The following is a 19,477-nucleotide window of genomic DNA, read 5'->3' as shown; positions in this document are numbered from 1 at the left end:
GACAGTTTCTCTCAAAATAATAGGGGAAAAAAAACCAGGCTTTGTCCTGACCACAAATTATTTATACTGCAACCACAAACTCTGATATGTCTGTGAGTGTCCTTCATAGTAATGATGAGAACTGTGAATTTAAAACCAAGCTCCTGTTTCTTCTCTGGGGAAATCAGTACGAGACCAAACCACCAGGTTATTTTAGAATTTTTTTCTTTTGAAGTGTTATGTAATATTAATGGAATTCATCGAGCGTGTCTGTGTGCGCATGTGTATGCGTGTGTATTGATCAAACACACAGTTTACTCGAGACAGAGGTACAAAAAAAGAAGCAGCACTGAAATTTTTATGGAGTGTCTTCTTGTTACAGGCAATAAACTCTGAAACCAAGTCGGTCTTGGTCGGAACTCTCGGTCGCTTTGTCATGTTACTCACAAAATCGTCTAACGCTGGACGACAGTTATCGTAAGCCTGGACTATCGAAGGCGTTCTGCGAGGTGAATAGTGTGTGTTGACTATGACGACGTGTAACAATAAGAGCGCCTCCTCAATACCCCAAAAAGCACGAAGGACTATTTCTACTGTATATACTGTATAAAACACTTTTTTTTTCTGTAGAGGTATTAATCTATGATAGTGAGGGGACATTACAAATGACAAAAAAAAATAATTTTACAGAATGTCAACGGTGAGTGTGTATGTCTGTTTGCCACTCTGTGAAAATGTGCCGTCTCCAAGTTTACATATCGCTATAAGAAACTATTTATTCTGTGCAGAAAGACTTCTCTCTCTCTCGATCTCTGTCTCTCTTTTGGTTTTAGTTCTCAGAACATCGGTGCCCATCACAATTAAAATGATTCACAACTCTGACCTTTTTGTTTTCTTTCTCTTTTTTTTAAATATATATCAAGTAAATTCTGTGCTCCACAATTGTCCTGAGCAGTGTGTTTGTACATACTGTACACACACACCAGAGCTCTTGAAGAATCGAAGTGGATGTGCTCATTTCATATTCTTGTACCCTTAAACTGCATGGAAGTCATAACATTTTTAATAAATTATTGCAAAAAATGTTTTTTTTTTATTAATAAAATAATAAAAAAAACAATGCAAGGCTGTTTTTTCCTGATTTAGTGAATCTATAATATCAATATATAATGACTATTAATTTTGGTTAATATTGAGATCAGGGTTATTTAACATTTGTTTACATTGACTAGTAACATCATGCATTTATTCATTATAAGAAAAAAAAACTTAAAAACAAAACTAGAACTCAATGCTTAAAATAATTATAATTTTCTTTATTATTATAATTTTTCTTATAACAATTTTTTTCCCCAAAATGAATTTCATAACCTTGCGAAGAATGAATTTGGGCTTATGATGCGGGGACAAGGTGCACCAGTGTAATGAAAATAGATATGTAGAATCTTTAACACAAAAGCAAAACATCTCTGCAAAAATAATCCTATATAATAAATAATAAAAAAACATATTCATAAATAATCTTCATAATTGTTGTTAGTCAAAACCGTAGTTGAAGATAAATTTTATCAATCGTACAGCCATAAAAGTTACTATATTAATGAGTGTAGTATTTTATATTTACTTTTATAATTCTCATCATTATTATTATTGTTCCTATTTTTCTTACATAAATAAATAGCACTGTCATGATACCATATTTCTCTTTTGGACCTGCCATGAGCTTCAAAAATTCCTAACAGCTTCTCTTTCTGAGCCAGAGGCACCAGACCTACTGAATGTAATGAAATAAAATGGGTTAGAAAAATGATGGTGGTAAACTTGTTAAAGCAGAAGCCTAATTAGTTTGTAAGAAACTGTACCATTTTAATGAGATCTGATAAATCTAATCATAATCTAGAGTCTAATATAGTGTGAATCATACAATTAGTTTGTTTGATTTTTATTTGTTTGTTTGCGAAACAATATTGCAATAAAAAGTAATTACTTATTTAAAATGTGTATCCATACTGAACTCTAAAGCTGCAATAAGTTAGATTTGCTGTGAAGTACAGTAGATTACTTTAATCTTGGTAGAATCTTAGACCCAGGCCCAGGTCTTGCACTTTTTAGACGCTTCCTAACTGATGCTGTGTCCTGCGTTTCTGAGAGTTTAGATTAATTAGGCTTTACCAGGGGAAATGTTAAACGGTATTCAAGTGGACTCGGAGTATGATGATGTCATTTTTTTTGGTCACGTACACAATCATACATGGTATGATATGCAGTGAAATGCTTGTATGACTGCACATGACCAAAAATTATTTATATATAAAAAATATATATAAAAAATATATATATTCTGAGAAAGAATATAAAATATGAAATAAGAATATAATAAAAATATATATACAAATATAGGAAACTTTGTCAGTTTATGTTTTTTTTCCCCAAATTACATGCATATTACTGCTCTCAACGTTTTGCCTCAAGACAGATCCCTATTAGCCACTAGTTTTCAGTACTGGTATACTGTATGCAGCACTATAAACCAACCTATTGCATGGAACACACACACCTGCCGTCTCTGTGGGAGGAGAAACAGAGCACATGGAGAAAACCTACCAACCCAGGGGAACACGTAAATTCCGCAGACCCAACGGCGGGTCTCAAACCCTTGATCCTGTGAAACATGACACGCTTGGCCTTCATAATTAATACTATAACATCTGGTGTTCAAGCTGTTTACTTTTTACTATATTATACATGTATTTTAATTATATTACTATTATCAATATAATAAAAATGCATATAGTTATTTTTTTATAAAATACTGAGCATACACACACACAGGAAAAATGAAGAGTTGAATCAGTACAGAGCCTCTCAGTACACTGCGGGTGGTAAATAATTGACAGAGGGAGGGCCCCATGGCTAACAGGCTGGACAGAAAATGAGTTTTTGTGTCAAAGATGCTCTGTCTGCTTCATCAGGCCGTCAAATATTTAGCATCTAAGCACTAGACTAAAGGCTCAGAGGCCCAAAGCCTTGTATGGAACAAACATCAGTTCCTGAGCTACACTGGAGGCCTGGCTTGTTGGAAGTACCAGTAACACGTGCACTGGTTTTACTTTCCTAAACAAGTTTCACTCAGAACTTCCTTTAACTGGGGAAACCTAAAACAAAACCTGGGATAAAAAAAACAGTAGGAGGAACTAGGTTCCCAGGTTATTCGGTACAGTTTATTCATCAAGCTGATTTATAAGTTTGAACTTCAGTTTATAAATAAAAATATATATAAAAAAGGAGCCGCAAACATTCTAACACAGCAGTTAAGAGGCATCTAATCTAGTCTTCCTCTAAGAAACTTTCAACAGCATGTAACCGGCATTCAAGTGGTACTGTATAAAAGCTCTTGCCAAGCCATCCAGAGATCGCAAGCATGAATCCTTATAATACCTCACACCTAGCTGCGAGTCAAGACAGAACTTTTGGTAATACCATCTAAACAGGAGGGATGCTCTTACTGTCTCTAACCTGTCGATCACAGCTACACCAGACAATTATACAGTACACGTCAGTGAGATGATGCATGCAGAACAGGGCAAACAGCTGTTTCCTCTGTGTTACATCAGCCTGAGACACAAGTAGCAATTTAAAGAGAAAAAATGCAGAGGTAAGCTTACGTTATCTCAGAGGACACACTTGCTTGTCCAACCCACATAGGATGGAGCTAGCTAGTGGAAGAGTGGGAACTGGTAAGAATAAACCGGAGAGACAAAGGGGTAGAAATCTACTTAGAGGTTTGAAGAATGCATCCATATACTTGTGGCCAAATCATAAACGATGCGAAAAATCTGATTGACGAGAGACATTTTTAGAGCATAACAGCACTGGAAAGTTTAACTATATGCATCACTTCACATCACAGGTGTTCTAACAAAAGCACTTTCGTCAAGAAAATGCATCTGATAACTTTACATTACCTTTAACAACACTATCTCCTTAGTAATTGCTTCTAAGTCTTTCTGAATTGCCGTGTTGAATCCTCAAATCCCTCTCCAACGTCTAATCAAAGGAACTACTTGGTGTGTGGAACAAAGGATTGTACACCCGATATAGCACACTAACTGTTTTACACTGTTGGTATTGAACCCCACATTTCTGAAGTGAGCTGATGAACAGGAAGAAGTGAAAATATTAGGTAAATTCCCGTAAGTTTCTGTCCACCACCTCCATGCTTTATCCTCACCTGTTGGGGACATGGTGCCGGAAACTTCTCCTGTTAATTACACTGTGTGTCGCCAGGTCTGTCAGTGACAGTTAGTTCTGCCAGGTGAGGATGAATATGTATTGGCAGAGCAAAATAACTGGTTAAATAAACAGCATTTGTAGAACTGTTGTATAAAAGCAATATCACATGAGAGGGAATGCTGCTGTACTGAGTGTATGTATAATGCATACTCAGCAAAAAAAAGAAACGTCCCTTTTTCAGGACTGTGTATTTCAACAATAATGTTGTAAAAATCAAAATAGCTTTACAGATCTTCATTGTAAAGGGCTTAAACAATTTTTCCATGCATGTTCAATTAACCATAATCAATTAATTAACATGCACCTGTGGAATGGTCGTTAAGACCTTAACAGCTTACAGAAAGTAAAACGCAGGACACTAAAGAGACTTGTCTACCGACTGTAAAAAACACCCAAAGAAAGATGCCCAGGGTCCCTGCTCATCTGCGTGAACGTGCATTAGGCATGCTGCAGGGAGGCATGAGGACTGCTGATGTGGCTAGGGCAATAAATCGCCATGTCCGCACTATAAGACGCCTAAGACAGTGCTACAGGGAGACAGGAAGGTCAGCTGATCATCCTTACAGTGAAAGACCACGTGTAACAACACCTGCACAGGATCGGTACATCCGAATATCACACCTGCGTGACAGGTACAGGATGGCCACAACAACTGCCCGAGTCACACCAGGAACACACAATCCCTCCATCAGTGCTCAGACTGTCCACAATAGGCAGTCCATGAGGAGGAGATGCACTGCAGTACTTCAAGCAGCTGGTGGCCACACCAGATACTGACTGGTACTTTTGATTTTGAGCCTCCCTTTATTCAGGGACACATTGTGAAACATTTTTAGTTTATGTCTTATGGTGTTGACTCCAAATATTTACACATTAAGTTTACTGAAAGTAAAAACAGTCGAAAGTCAGAGGACATTTCTTTTTTTGCTGAGTATATTTCAGTATGTGTTTCAACCGTAGGTAGGAAAGTACAGACTGAGTGTCAAAGAGATCACAGCCCTGCTGATGGTCTGTACAGTACAGCAAAACCACCTCATATATTGGTTATATTGTTTAACTAGAATTTAATCTATTATTTATGTCAACAAATATTTTGTGTTTTAAAGTGACCTGTAAATAGCCTAGCATGTCGATTTACATAACTCTGATAATTTAATTTATCCTTCCATATAACATTTGTTTGTAAATTAACCAGAGGTGGAAAGTAATGAATTACATTTACTCGTGTTACTGTAATTAAGTAGTTGTTCTGTGTACTTCTACTTTTTAAAGTAGTATTTTAATTTTTCTTTTACTTAAGTATGTTTTGTTGAAGGTATTGGACTTCAATTCATTTTAAATCATATTCACTACTGAGTAAAAAATAAATGAATGAAAATAAAAAACAATAAAAAATAATGCAACGGGGAAGAAAAAAAATTGCACCCCGGAAACCAGTGCACTGATTGATTGACGGGCGTGGAGAACAAACATGCTAAATTCACAAGATGAAAAACAACTAATTTAAGATTACTAATATCCCCCATCCCACCAGTAACTCAGTAACTTTTACTCTGAGTAAAATTTTTTATGAGCTACTTTTTACTTTTACTGTACTTGAGTAGATTTTCATAATGGTAACTTTACATAAAAAATTTCACTCACCTAACGTTTACACTCCTAAATCAAACATGACAAGATCGAGCAATCACGGCTCTGAGAGTAATGATGACTTTTTTAGCCTGATTTCAGCTATAATTTGTTTTATGTTAGAGAGCGGATTTTTAAAACAGACACAGGTCGGGAAAACAGATGAGCAAGAAAAAGATGTAGACAGTTAGAAAACAATTTTTATTATAATAAAAAAATCAGATGAGTTTGCAGATACACTGTATAGCACAACAGACTGTACCTTTTGGCTTTATAGTACAAACATTTCATCTTCTGTATTGATTTAGTGCCATATCTTAAGAAGCACCCCACATTTCAGCTTTGGGTCTGATGCATGACTACTGACTGATGTTGAAGGGTCTGAGTGGACTGCTAGACGAGAAACCGCTACAAAGTCAGTGTGTTGATGTTGAAAATTTTGACGGTGTGGTCAGCTCCAGCGCTGGCTAACTGAACGGAGGTGCTTTGGTGCTGCTTGTTCAAGCCTTCACTCTCATCCTGCTGACAGACTCGGGGCCTCCAGCGCAGTCTCTTCACCACCAGGGTGTGACTTTGTCTTCGAGAGCAGTCAAGGAAAACTGCAGCTGAGGGGTAAACACATTCGCAAAAACCCATACATTTCCTCTCCATCACACTCACCCCGCTGCCCTTTTGCTCACTTTAAGCTGAATGGTCTTCTTCTGTCTCCCTTATTCTGCTTGCATACACACAGACATGTTTATGCAACCACACACATACACACGTGTTCTGCAAATCCATTTTAATTCTCTATTGTACATGTGTAAAAATGTCACTCGAGCAAGAAAAACTCATTACCCTCAGGTGCAGCCTGTTATCACCAAACATGAGTGGAGTGAAAGAGCTGTGACCAGTGTTTAAGACGCAATTCACAGCCAGGGGACAAGTGAGAAAACACAGAGTGCTGTAGAACACACATCGTCAACACTGGAGCTCAAGACTGCTTTCTCAGCTATTACCCTGTTCGAGTCTGAAGTGAAATTGAATTTGTCAGATTTGGTTTCTTACTAAACAAACATAAAATATTTCTACTTAAAAGTATTCTACCAGGCAGAGAGAGAGAGAGAGAGAGAGAAACAAAACAGAACTTGACCACCTAAACACTAGTGTATGGAGAAGACAACTGGCATATCTGACCAAGCAACAGTACAATAACAGCAAGGCAAAGGTCACATAATCACGTCTTTATAATAGTAGTCCATTTGTTGTTAAACAAAGAAAGCATCTTTTACCTCCCATGTCCTTTTCCCTTCAGCGAATTGGCTTTACCGCCAGGTGAACTCTATGTATATTGGGCCTGATTGCTGATTTATTTTATTTTTTTATCATTTAAGTCTCTTCTGTATTCCTTGTAGCAAGGGGTTATAAATCATCTGTGCTATAGCAATCTTGATAGGCCGGCACTCCTGCACAACAAGTTTAAGCAGAGCAGAAAAAACTGAGGTCATCTTTTTGAGCAAACCAAATACGGCTCCAAGGTCTTTCAATCACTTGGGAAAACAGAGTGGAAATTGAAACATCTTTTTCAAGTGTGAGTAGGAATAATATAATAGAAGCAGTGTTAAATAATTCTCAAATAAAATGAATATTTTAAATAATTTTTTTGTTATTTTCTTTTGAATAAAAATATCCAAATCACAGCTCTGTTTTCTGGCACGCTTTACACTATAATGTATAATGTTAATCACTTAACTGCCATTAAGGCATTAACTGATTAAAAATGTATCAACTGATTTTTGTTTTGCATCTAATTCTCTGTAGCTCACATATATATTTTTAAATGCATACCACAAGAAGATGCTTTTGCAGTTTATATGGTGTGCACATTTGGACACTGTATTTTTAGTGGCCTCGTTTTGTAAATGAGGTCAAAGATGATCGGCACAGCCTTATTGTTTGTTCTATTTGGTTTGTTTAAACTACTGTTGCTTCTCTCACATGAATAATTTATTGAAACTGCATTGCAGTTTGCATTCAGGGAGAAAACAATCAGCTTTGAGTTAATGGATCACCATTAACCTTATGCACTTGCACAAGCTGTTAGTACTGATAAGCAGCTAGGTATAACATCAACAACCCAGCTGTATGCTAATTTTAGCTTAGTTATGCTAACTAGCCATGATCATTACATGCGGTACGTGGTAATAACTTAATATAGAATCAGAGGAATCACAGAGACCCAAATCTTTTTCAGGTAAGTAAAAAGTGTCAGGAACGTGTTTCACAACCATTCACTGTCATTTTTAAATTGCCAAACAGATCGTTCAGTTTGATACACGAACTGTCACATGCTTTCGCAAGCACTTCATGAGAGCTGCTAATGTGCATAAAGGGCGTTTTCACAGACGGGTGTGTGTCCTTGTATGTGTAAGAGATAGGCTGAGCAAATCAGTGATCTGTGTGTGATTTTTTTCATTTTAATACAATAAACAACATAGCATTAATTTTTAATATACCACAAATAAAGCAGTGTAAGGGAAATACGGGATTGTGCAGCACGAACTGTTTAAATAAAACAAATTGAGAGAAATATATGGATCTGGTTCTAATAAATAATTAATGATTAATTGATTAATGGTTGTTAATGTGTTCAACCATGGGTTAATGAAAATGTATGGAATTTGCAACCCTAGTCAGTTTATTACACTGCAGTCAAAAAATTATCTGCATACAATCCATACAGACGAACTATTCATCATATTCGAACTCCACAACCCTCTGACAGAAGCCTTTTATTTGCACTCTAACTGCCCTCTACCGTCAACTCAACCTCCACCAGCAGGAGGTAGGAAATCTTAGCGAATTGACAGTGTGTAAATGAAAAAGGTATTTAAACAATTTATAAAATTTTTTTAAACAATTTAGTGTTTAAAAACACTATGCTATTCTCAGTTAGGTAAGTACTGCTGGTGGTCAGTCTTAACTACTTGGCTCTGTGAGAACGAGGTTACGAGTTCAACTGTAATCAGAACTGTTACCCGATCTGAGGGAAACACAAGCTCTCGGATCAAGGAGATTGTGTAAAAAGTGCTAGTCACTTCATGGCCTCAGCCTTTCTGCGTTCTGGGCACCGTGCGACAGAAAGGATACGAGACATCTGTTTCGGCACACCTGCTCCAGTCTGATCCTAAAGACACATCGTCCGCTGGTCTCCATTTATACAGAACGATTTGTCCGCTCTCCAGACCCACCGCTACAAGGTAGCTACACACAGAGGAATGAAATACTGAGCAAAATCTGCAAAGACCATAAAAAATACTGGAATTCTGCTTACACTGTTTTTGAACTGAGAGTGAGCTAGCAGTGTGCTTTTAACGCACGCTGAATGTCATGCATTGAGCAAATTTTTCGAGATGTCATAGCAACACAGGGAAAAAAAAAATCAGTAATAGAATCAGAACAGGGTAATGTCAAATTATTTACAATGCATATACACAGTAGCTAATATAAGTAAATTCTCTTTATTTCTCTATATAATTCCCTGCTACACTAATGCACAAATCCCAGTGTTTGACTAGTGCTTGGACACCATCAAGGTAGAAAGTTCTCAGTACGCCGAAACCATGATTGGACTATCTGCCTTACGTCTGAACCCTGGCCTTTCAACCATGTGGAAATGGCTTAAAGTGAGGTCAATACTGTACAGGGGAAGGTAGCAATAACTCCCAGCCAATTTTCTGTAAAGCTCTTTGGTAAACAAACTATGCTGCTTTTTCCTCAGAGCGTTTCACAATCTGAATGTTCATGGGAACAACTGCAGTGGGCTTCAGTGGAAATCATAATTAATTTACGTACAGCCTTCTTTAGAACGTTTTCACCATTAAAATGTGTTCCGGAGGCTAAGAGTCTCATCTCCGTACTGTGTTTGAAGTCAATAGTAAATGTTGTAAATCAACTTTGTCTCTTTACCAAAAAGTTCATCACAAATCCTGGTTTGACTTGAACGCCTATCATACTTAAATAATGTAATCATAACTGTTTGCTTGAAAATCATAATAATTAAAACTTAAAACTATGGCTATATATACTGGTGTGTTTATATCTGCATTCCTTATAAACAGTTCATTAAAACCCTGCAGTGTTTGTTGCACAGTGGGACAGAACATCTGCTTTGGTGTTACTTGTAAGAGTAAAAGTGCACCACTACTGATCTGAAAGTCTTTAAGTGTCTTTAAGATGATGACAATAGCACATGATGATAATGCAGTGATTTACCTTTGGTCAGACAGAAGGAAAGGGCAGATAGACACAGCAGTGGCTGAATCGCCCACATCCAGAGCAGAAGAACAGGGAATAACTGCACTCTCATTCATGCCGACCGGATCTCCCGAGCCATGGTGACCCCACATTATAACCTGCCACCACGAGCAAGCATGTAAGATTAATGACACATTTCAATGCACTTTCAAAACAAAGCTCTGGTACAGTATAGACCTGAATGGGCAAAAAGACAGACTTTATTGGTGCATATACAGAATACTGGAGACCTATCGGCTTACCATGTATATAAGAACAAACAGATGAAGCTATGATGCTCAACGACCAAAGTTTGTCTTCTGTTAATTTGATCATATCAATAATTTAACAAAAATGAAATTAAAAATCCCTAAATAAAGGAACACATGTAGGGGAGAAATAAATATATATAATTATACTGTGTGCACAAGAGCTTTAAAATAATTTTTTATATTAATAATTAAAACCATTGTGAAATTACTGTTTTGTTGGTATTTTTTTATTTATTTATTTAATATTTTATTTAGCAGAATCCTGCAGAAGGGACACGTGTTTAAGAAATACTCAAAAATACTAAACTAACTATAATAAAATTACATTATATAGATTCAAATCACATGATCAAGTTTCAGTTTTTTTTATGACAAATGTCACTTAATGACAACTTTAGAAGTAAAATAAAAATTTAAGATTAATAGGTAATAATCATTTTAAATTTCATTATTATTAATTATCAGTATTATTATTATTATTATTATTATTATTAATTATATCCAATAAAACAGTCATTCCAAAACATTGAACAAAAATTCTATTTGTTATAAAAGAATATAAGCCCTAATTATACAATTACTTACACTTAATAATTGTATTATATTTTGTTATTTCTTGAAGGATGAAAGTAGAAGTGAAGCTCCTATTAGATACTTTTTAAAGTTAACAACAACAGGTTTAAAGTGATGATCTACTGAATCCTACTGAGCAACAGATCCCAATATGAATATGAAGATCTCATGCTTACACCACACTACTAAACTAAAAGATCAGGTATGGTCAGAACGTTGATAAAACACCAACCAATGAAAATCCGTCACCTGTATCTCACAGGCTTATTGACATCATTATGCCAATATTGAGAGAATCGATACACTTAGCATCTCTGTATAAAACTGTAGCTCACCTTCTTATCCCGACTAGCTGTAACGAAGTATTTATTGTCCTGGCTCCAGTCACATGACCAAATGATGCGCGTGTGCACGGCTGAGTCCTTACTGGTGCATGTGTAAAGCGTGAACTTTGGATCTGAAATATATGTATATATATTTTTTAAAAATAATAATAATCTATTTGCTGAAAACTATATCATCTTTTCCCATCAGTCACACCTTTATAAATGAATTCTGGGTGACTTTGTTGTGTATATTTGTGTCAAAGGCATATAAGACTCACTTTGTCAGATTTAAGAACAAATCTGACTCACAAACATGCTTCTAAAACAGAACTCATTCGTAAGTCAGGGACTACCTCTATTTTATTCTTTGAGCCACTTGTTTGCTGTGACCGTGTCTATAACCACATATATAAAGCACTGTATGTATGCTAATGAGCTCATTGATTTAGCTGAGAGGCTGTTTTTGCTTTTTTTTTTTTTTTTTATGTCCGTGTGCTGAGCAAAAAAACAAAAAAAAAGCCAGGCCGTCACAGCTTGGCAACACTAACTGAACTCTGGAAGGAACTGAGGGGAAGCCATATCCTCACACACATGCATATACTGTACACACACACAGCTGATTTAAAACTGGGACAGCAGCGACTGTCTGCCCTTCTATTTTAAAGTCTTCACTCATTAGCGTGAAATACAAAGTGAGATGAACTAAGACGAATGGAGGGATTGAGGGAGCCTCCTCCAGTGCTGATGCTGAGGCTGTGCCTCATCAGCATTGACGCAGGTTATCCTCCTTCCATCCATGCTATGAAAGCTGTGAGTAATACCAGCCTCAACCAAAACAGACTGCGGTCTCCCTCCGTCTTAAGCTTCATCCGACACACAGGCAAATAGGCGAGGGAAAGCGGACGCTCGCCTGCTTAACTACTGTCAGAGGTGATTTATTCAGAGACGTTTAAAGGGGACGAAGCAGACTGTGAGGCTGTGGAGCAGCTTTTAGAGAGAATTTTTATATAAATATTGACCTGAATATCAAAATCAGATATGTTTTTGTAGAAAATAACAATACTGTAATTGGAAAATAAGGTAATGTATTAATTTGCTAAAAAGAACACAGCAAAAGTATGTTGCCCTGTTTTTTTTTTTGTGACTTAAAAGAAAAAAAAAGATCATTGAATCAGCTTTGTGACTTGTTCAACAGCAGGTGTATTACTCAAGATGCACCAATCGATTGTCCAGTGACTGGAATCAGCTGGTGTTCAGCTTGATCAGCCATGACATCTTTGATATATCCGATTCTGTGACAGTCAATTTAAGGCGTATGGGCTTCAAATTGGCGCAACAGAAAAGCATTCACCCTGTTAATTGGAGTTTGGGGGGGGGCATACTTCATGTCAATAGCGCTATAATTTAAGTGTGTTACGTCTTCCCATAAAAAAGTGCATGAGCAGCAATTCAAAAAGAGATGCTGCTGGTGGGTATCATGCGTATTATAGGAGGAACGCAATTACCCTCGCCTGGTTGGTTGGTAGTGGTCACCCCATTTTCAATAGTTTTTATCTGTGCAAAACAGTCTGTTCTTCAAGAGACCCAAAAAGTCTGATCTTTTTATTCTTTGGTAATAAGTCTTATGGGAACAAATTATCTATCCACAAAGCAAAATAACTGTCTGTAAATGTAACTTAACCCCCACAGATTTCAAGTCTGAACCTAGAACACATTTAAAAGAAGGTATAATTACTTGTTCCCACAAGATAGGTAGGCTGTTAACCTGCCATGCAAAAGCCCGGGTTCTAATTCAGAGCCAATGCCCAAAAACCCTATTAAAGTGTTAATTAGATGGTCTGCTGTGGCCAAAGACCACCTAAAATTAACTAGTGTGATAAAGCAAAAAAAAAAAAAAAAACTAAAATTTGAAATATAAGCTGTTTCGTTCAAAGTCTAGACTTGAAGACATGGTCACAGCAATCCCTGTAGTCCCTGACTTACAAACAAGTTCCGTTTTGGGAGCAGGTTCATAAGTCAGATTTGTTCTTAAATCCAACAAAGTGAGTCTTGTATGCTTTTAACACGAATAAACAATGTAAAGCTTCCCAATCCAATTGACTAAATCGGTCCCCTTTTCCCACACTGCCATCATGTGGCCAAAAACCGTAATCGAGCCTAAGGAAATGAATCACACAGAGAAATGACTCTGCGCCTTTAAATCGCGGGGGGAATCCAGGAGGCCATTTTGTCTCAGAGAAGTTTTCCACTGTATCGTACTGTGAACGTTTTTGTTAAGGGTTTTCAGAAAATAGGATTATTCACCATTTGGAAAGTGTTACAGGACAGACATTTTCCATCACTGATTAATTGAACCGACGAGGCCGACTCATTTCTCCCGTAACCCAAACACACACTATGTTAGACTTTGTTTATTTCATACATTCACTTACAAACTGAAAATATAGTATATAATTAAAAATATTGGTATCTGGTGCACTGCAGTGTTTATTTTTCAAGTGTAATGTTTTTCTTTTTCTTGAGTTAATCACTCAGAAATGCAAGACAGTGGTGAAAGTTAGTAAAAAAATATAATAATAATAAAAAATAAAACCTTGAAGCATTAGAATTTAGTATTGAAACATGATTTATCTCTAATCATTACTCAAATCGGTTATACTCCTGTATCTAGACAATATGAAATACAGAACACAAGACGTGCTCGTTTGTTCTGTACACTGTTGTTTATCTGGCCAGCATGATAGTCTGCAATTATCAAAGTACAATTAGCACAGAACTATTTCTGATACAGAGACATGAGCCAACTCAGCACCATGCTGTAAGATTAGGTCACAATGCTGTGCACTATTTTTTGACATGTGGTTTTTATTTATTCTTTAAAAAAAATTATAAATAAATCAGAAAACACAGCAGATAATTATATCCTCAGAGTTAATGTGTTGGACACATCCCATGCTTTATACTAAATAGAATGTCAGGACACCACTTGTGTCATTACTTCTTAAGCATACTACTTTGAGTTTGGGAAGCAGCCCTGAATTATCTTTTAACATGTACTGAGTTGGCACTCACAGCTGTGAGCTTTCAATTTTAACAGAGACATTTAAGACCAATTTTTAGTAGAACTGAATTTAAAGTTACTTGCTGTTGTGCACTACTTAGGTTTCAGAACATAAGAGAAATTACGTTATCCTACATGTAGTGAGCATATTCTCAATCCCAAAATTATTGCCACTCTGCAAAACAGACGAGACATAAAACTTAACATAATGACATCCCCCCCCCCCTTTTTTTTCAAAACAACATACATCTAAATGCTTGCAATATATTCTTCTATATAAATTTTTGTTTATTGTCCATGGATTGGGTCAATACTCCTGGAATGGCCTGTATATAATCCTGTTAAGGATTCGTTTTAGATATATAACAGATTTGCACATGGCTCACAGGAAATAATTTAGTATAAGCACTTAAAAATCGAATGCAATTTTCCATGGAATTTGACATGCATGGTGTATATGGACTGAAATGTCAAACAGAAGAACCTTCTTTACCTGATGTCTCTGGTCCGCTGTCCTCACGTCTCCACAATGACCAGGTGCGGTCTCGGGACACAGCAAGGAGCAAGCGCGAGTCTGAAGAGAATGCCATCTGAGTGACAGTCAGACTGTGGCATGGAAGAGCTTGTAGCTGTTTCCAGGTAGTGGTGCTCCACAACAGGATAGCAGCATGCTCTGCTTTAGATGCCTGTATAACAAAAAATAAAAACAGACACGTTTCAGTCGTTCCTCATTTACGATTGTTCCACATTTACAAGACAAGCAACTGAAAGAGTCATAAAAGTAACAGGGAAGGAGGTGAAGTCATTAAATGATCAAATGCTCCCTTGATGTAGGAAAGATTTAGACATTTCTAACTATAGTCTAAGCTGCACTAAACTCTTAGTAAGCCATGGACATGTTTAAGGAAATGGCTTTGTTTAAACACCTGCTAGCTTTAAATATATAGTAGTAGAAAACTCACTCTTTCTAAATACTGCCTTTCCTATACAGGGTCGCATAGTACTTGGGGCACAAAAAGGTGTGATACACCCTGGACGGGATGCCAATCCATCTCCGGGCACACAAGGTCTCACACTGGCAAATTTGGCAATTAGCCTATCCTGCTTGTCTTTAGATTGTGAGAGAACTCATCATGCACAGCGAGAAAATGCAACCCCCATGCACATAGAGCTGAGCAGAGAATCGAACCTTCGACCCTGGAGGTGTGAGGCCACAGCGCTGCCCAACACTAATTATACCATAAACGTGGCTGTTTTCAGACATCTCAGAGTAATGTGGGCTGTTATATACTGTACATACCCATACATAAATCCAAAAGGGGTAAGAGGGTAGTGCTTGGATTTGAACTTCTAATCAGCAGCCTTATCCACTTACTGCTCAGAAGTCATTCCCTATTCAGCATGGTCACAGAGTTAAAGAGCCATCAATCCTACATTACTGTCTCCTTCTGTGCTATAAGAGTACAACGCAGTGTGTGATACACAATGCGGTGACTGACAGCCGCGCTAGTATCACTGTGGCAGATTTAAAAAAGGCAACTCATTACTGCACCTAAATGTAGATGGCATGTCCACCAGCTGGGGTTGTGTCAGCTGACAGGGAAATGTAGGACAATATGTGACAGAATTTGTAACATTAAAAACCTTAAAAGCGTAGCACACCCATCATTAACCGCCTCCCTTATCAGCAAATTCTCCCTTTAATGCACATAATGCTTCATTTTTAGTACTTGCTTTTACATGGAGCCTATTCTGGAGATTCAGGAACACTCTTAAAATGGGACACCAGTTCATCACATGGTGGGGGGTGGTTAGAAATCAAAGACCCCAGAGGAAGCCATCACTGACATGAGAAAATGCACAGAAGCTGCACACATTACATCTGCGTCTAGGCATTTGGCAGATGACCTTATCCAAAACGACATTTTTATCTCATTATACATCTGAGCCGTTGAGGATTAAGCGCCTTGTTCAAGGGCTCAACAGTGGCAACTTGGTAGTTGTAGGTTTTTAACCTGGTACCTTCCAAACCGTAGTCCAATGCCTCAACCACTAAACTACCCCTGACCCACAGATAATAACCCAGGCTCATAATTAAATGTGCGACAGTGGAGCTTGAGGCAGTAACTCTAGCTGCATTGTCATTCTGTTTGCTGTTTAGTTTTAAAAAAATCTTAAATCATGTCAGCCAGGCTCGATTCCTGTCTCTGTGTGCATGGAGTTTGCATGTTCTCCCCGTGCTTGGTGGGTTTCCTCCGGATACTCCGGTTTCCTCCCGGAGTCCAAAGACATGCAGATTAAGCTAACTGGCGCTCCCAAACTGCCCGTAGTGTGTGAGTGTATGTGTGTGTGTGCCCTGTGATGGATTAGCACCCGGTCCAGGGTGTACCCCGCCTCATGCCCTAAGCCTCCTGGGGTAGGCCCCAGGTCCCCGCAACCCTGAATGCAGGCGGTATAGAAGATGAGTGAGTGTGAGCGAGTAATTCATGTCAAACTTTTTTAAATATCCCTACTGTAAATTAACCTACTTTCAGGCCACTAGCATCACTAATGGGTATTCTACTATAAATTTTCAGTTTGCATAGTTTCACTGGTTGCACTTGACCTGTGTGACTTGAATTAAAAAAAAAAAAAAAAAAGTAAATAAAAAAAAATTATAAAAAAAAAACAGCTAGCTGGAAGTGTTTTCAAAAACATGGTAAAATGATATGATTTGGCCATTTTGGCCACAAATAAGATGTTTAAACCAGAACACCTACTCTTGTGTATAAATTGCATTTCTAGTGTCACTAGTGTCTGTATGACACAAGCACTTTTCAACCTTGCAACTGCTGCCATGTATTGGAATGCCATGTATGTACGGAAAAAAAATATCACCTTGACACAGCTCGCGTAAACCCTGGATTTCACAGGCAGCAAAAGGACGCCTTCACATAGACTGGAGCGCCATTCTGCCTTGAAATATTGCTCATCTAAACCCCATCTAACCCTCCCTATTATTATTATTATTATTTTGAAATATAAATCTTGGTTCTTCACAAGACAACTTTAAGCCACAAATAGGCACCTTCGTGTACATTCACGGAACACTATTCTATTGAACAGATTGTTAGAAGGGTATAACATTTCGACTGGGCTTAACTGGTTTACTCTTTTATATGTTATTACACCCATTTCTGCCAATGTAACCACTTACTGTACCAATAGGAAAAAAATGGCTAATAAGGTTTTTCAGCAATTCGGCGGTGTAATAGAGAAAAAAAGCCGAAAGCCGAATCCAAGCTGAATAACCCTGAATGAGGACGACGGTCTACACAAAATAAATCTTAAAGACTGCAGTTTGATACTACAGTACCTTACACGCTGATGCGACCACTGTTCGTGCAGAGTCAGACGCCAGACAGAACATCTCAAAACCATGACCATACCTATAGAGAGAGAGAGGAAGAGATGTGTAGTAAATGTTAATGAGGATTTTCCACGAACTAGACAGAGGTGGCGGCTTCATGAATGGCATTTGAAGCTAGAAGTTCATTTATGAGCCGTAGAATGGCTTTGAGGGTGTGCAAACAGTCACGTGCCACCCCGGCTATAACGACAGCTGCACAGCCATTTCAGGCTGGGTAAATAGCCCAGGAAAATGAAAACACGAAGCCTAAAGCTACTAACTATTGCGCATGTTACATGGAACCGTATATAGCCTGAGTGTTTCAATTTACCAGTGGGATAAAGTCAAACTCGAAATGCTCCACAGAGGTTATGAGCTGGGAACAAAGGGCTCCTAATTCCATCCCTCAGTAAACATGATTTATATATACAAACTGTTCATGAATGTACTGTGGAGGAAAAATACCTTGTTGATAAGAGCGTAGTAATTGGCTGAAAATTGGATTTCACATAACTGTTTAGGAAAAATGCATTAAAAGCAACTGTTCTCCCTGTAAGGAGTCCAAAAGCACAACATGATACATATTCCTTCTCTAAGCTAAGCTACTGCTACTGTATGTACCCAAACAACTAAAACGAGAGAATAAGCTCAGGTAACAAATGATAGCAATTACATTGGGACACCCGCCTTATGGGATACAAGAGTAAAACTTGTGACTTTTGGAACTGCATTAAGCTAATAACTTGGTAAAATGCATTTATTTTCACACAGAAAAATAGAGGGCAAAACAGAAGGCCTTATTAAGAGTGGACCAGATTTATATTCCCTAATGTCAAAGCAGACAGAGAGAAAGAGAGAGAGAAAAGGTACTGCTGTCTGGACTCACTAGTCATGCTTTCTAAATGACTTCTACGTTGCATTATTAGAGCTGTGCAGGCTGACGTTGAATCAGTAATGCCGTGCAGCTTATTACCACCTGCTCCTGACATGTCAGTTCTGCTAAAGAGCTCACAAATGAGAATAAATGAGACTCACAGCTTCTGGACCTCAGGCCACAGCGTGTTCTGAAGAAGGTGATCCTCAGGAGGGGGTTCTTTTGTAATGGTAAAAAGACAAAAAAAAAAAAGAAAAGTGTGAGAAATGAGTAAACACTCCAAGACATGGACAGTATTCCCTTGCATTTTTCACCAGACACACATCTATTTAGCATCTAAATAAGCCATCGCCCAACATCCTCAAAGCTATTTTCAACAATGAAAGCTTTCTGTGCAATTTGCAACAGCTGTTAATTTTAAGATTACAGTGGAAATTAATTTTGCCTTCCCTAATGCAAGTCTTAGAAAGGCCTTGCGTCGTTCAGTCATGGGCGTGAAAGCAACACGTGCCCAATTTGACTCCAAATGGAGTTGAAAGCAACTCACCACACCATATTTCATTTTTTCGGCCCTGGTTTGAGATTTTTCTCCAATTACTCCCTTATTTGCATCTCCAGAAGGAGCGACAGAAAGAGTGAGTGTGTGTGTATATGTGTGTGAGCACGTGCGGGAAAGAGAAAAAAAAGAGAGAGGAAAAAGAGAGAGACAGACACATTATTTTGTTAACAACTCGAGGTCTGCTTCATTGCGCTCCTCATAGCCCAGAGTCATCAATATTTTAACTCTGCAATTATATAAGCCTTCTT

General features: G+C 37.7%; 1 protein-coding gene across 1 annotated transcript in view; it reads right to left on the bottom strand.

Annotated features, from left to right (window-relative positions):
- Positions 1-6,079: 6,079 nt before the first annotated feature.
- Positions 6,080-19,477, bottom strand: part of elp2 (elongator acetyltransferase complex subunit 2) — a 35,166-nt gene continuing 21,768 nt past the window's right edge. Inside the window, exons 16-22 of the mRNA XM_053491860.1 lie at positions 18,832-18,889; positions 17,764-17,836; positions 14,902-15,094; positions 11,357-11,478; positions 10,156-10,295; positions 9,031-9,144; positions 6,080-6,478 (exon numbers count right to left, since the gene is read on the bottom strand). Coding sequence (XP_053347835.1) covers positions 6,310-6,478; positions 9,031-9,144; positions 10,156-10,295; positions 11,357-11,478; positions 14,902-15,094; positions 17,764-17,836; positions 18,832-18,889 — 869 coding nt within the window. The 3' untranslated portion in view covers positions 6,080-6,309. The remainder of the gene's footprint in view (positions 6,479-9,030; positions 9,145-10,155; positions 10,296-11,356; positions 11,479-14,901; positions 15,095-17,763; positions 17,837-18,831; positions 18,890-19,477) is intronic.

The sequence above is a fragment of the Clarias gariepinus genome, chromosome 3 (genome assembly GCF_024256425.1).
Source record: "Clarias gariepinus isolate MV-2021 ecotype Netherlands chromosome 3, CGAR_prim_01v2, whole genome shotgun sequence".
In the NCBI taxonomy this organism is placed as follows: domain Eukaryota; kingdom Metazoa; phylum Chordata; class Actinopteri; order Siluriformes; family Clariidae; genus Clarias; species Clarias gariepinus.
This window is presented reverse-complemented; position numbering and strand designations above follow the sequence as displayed.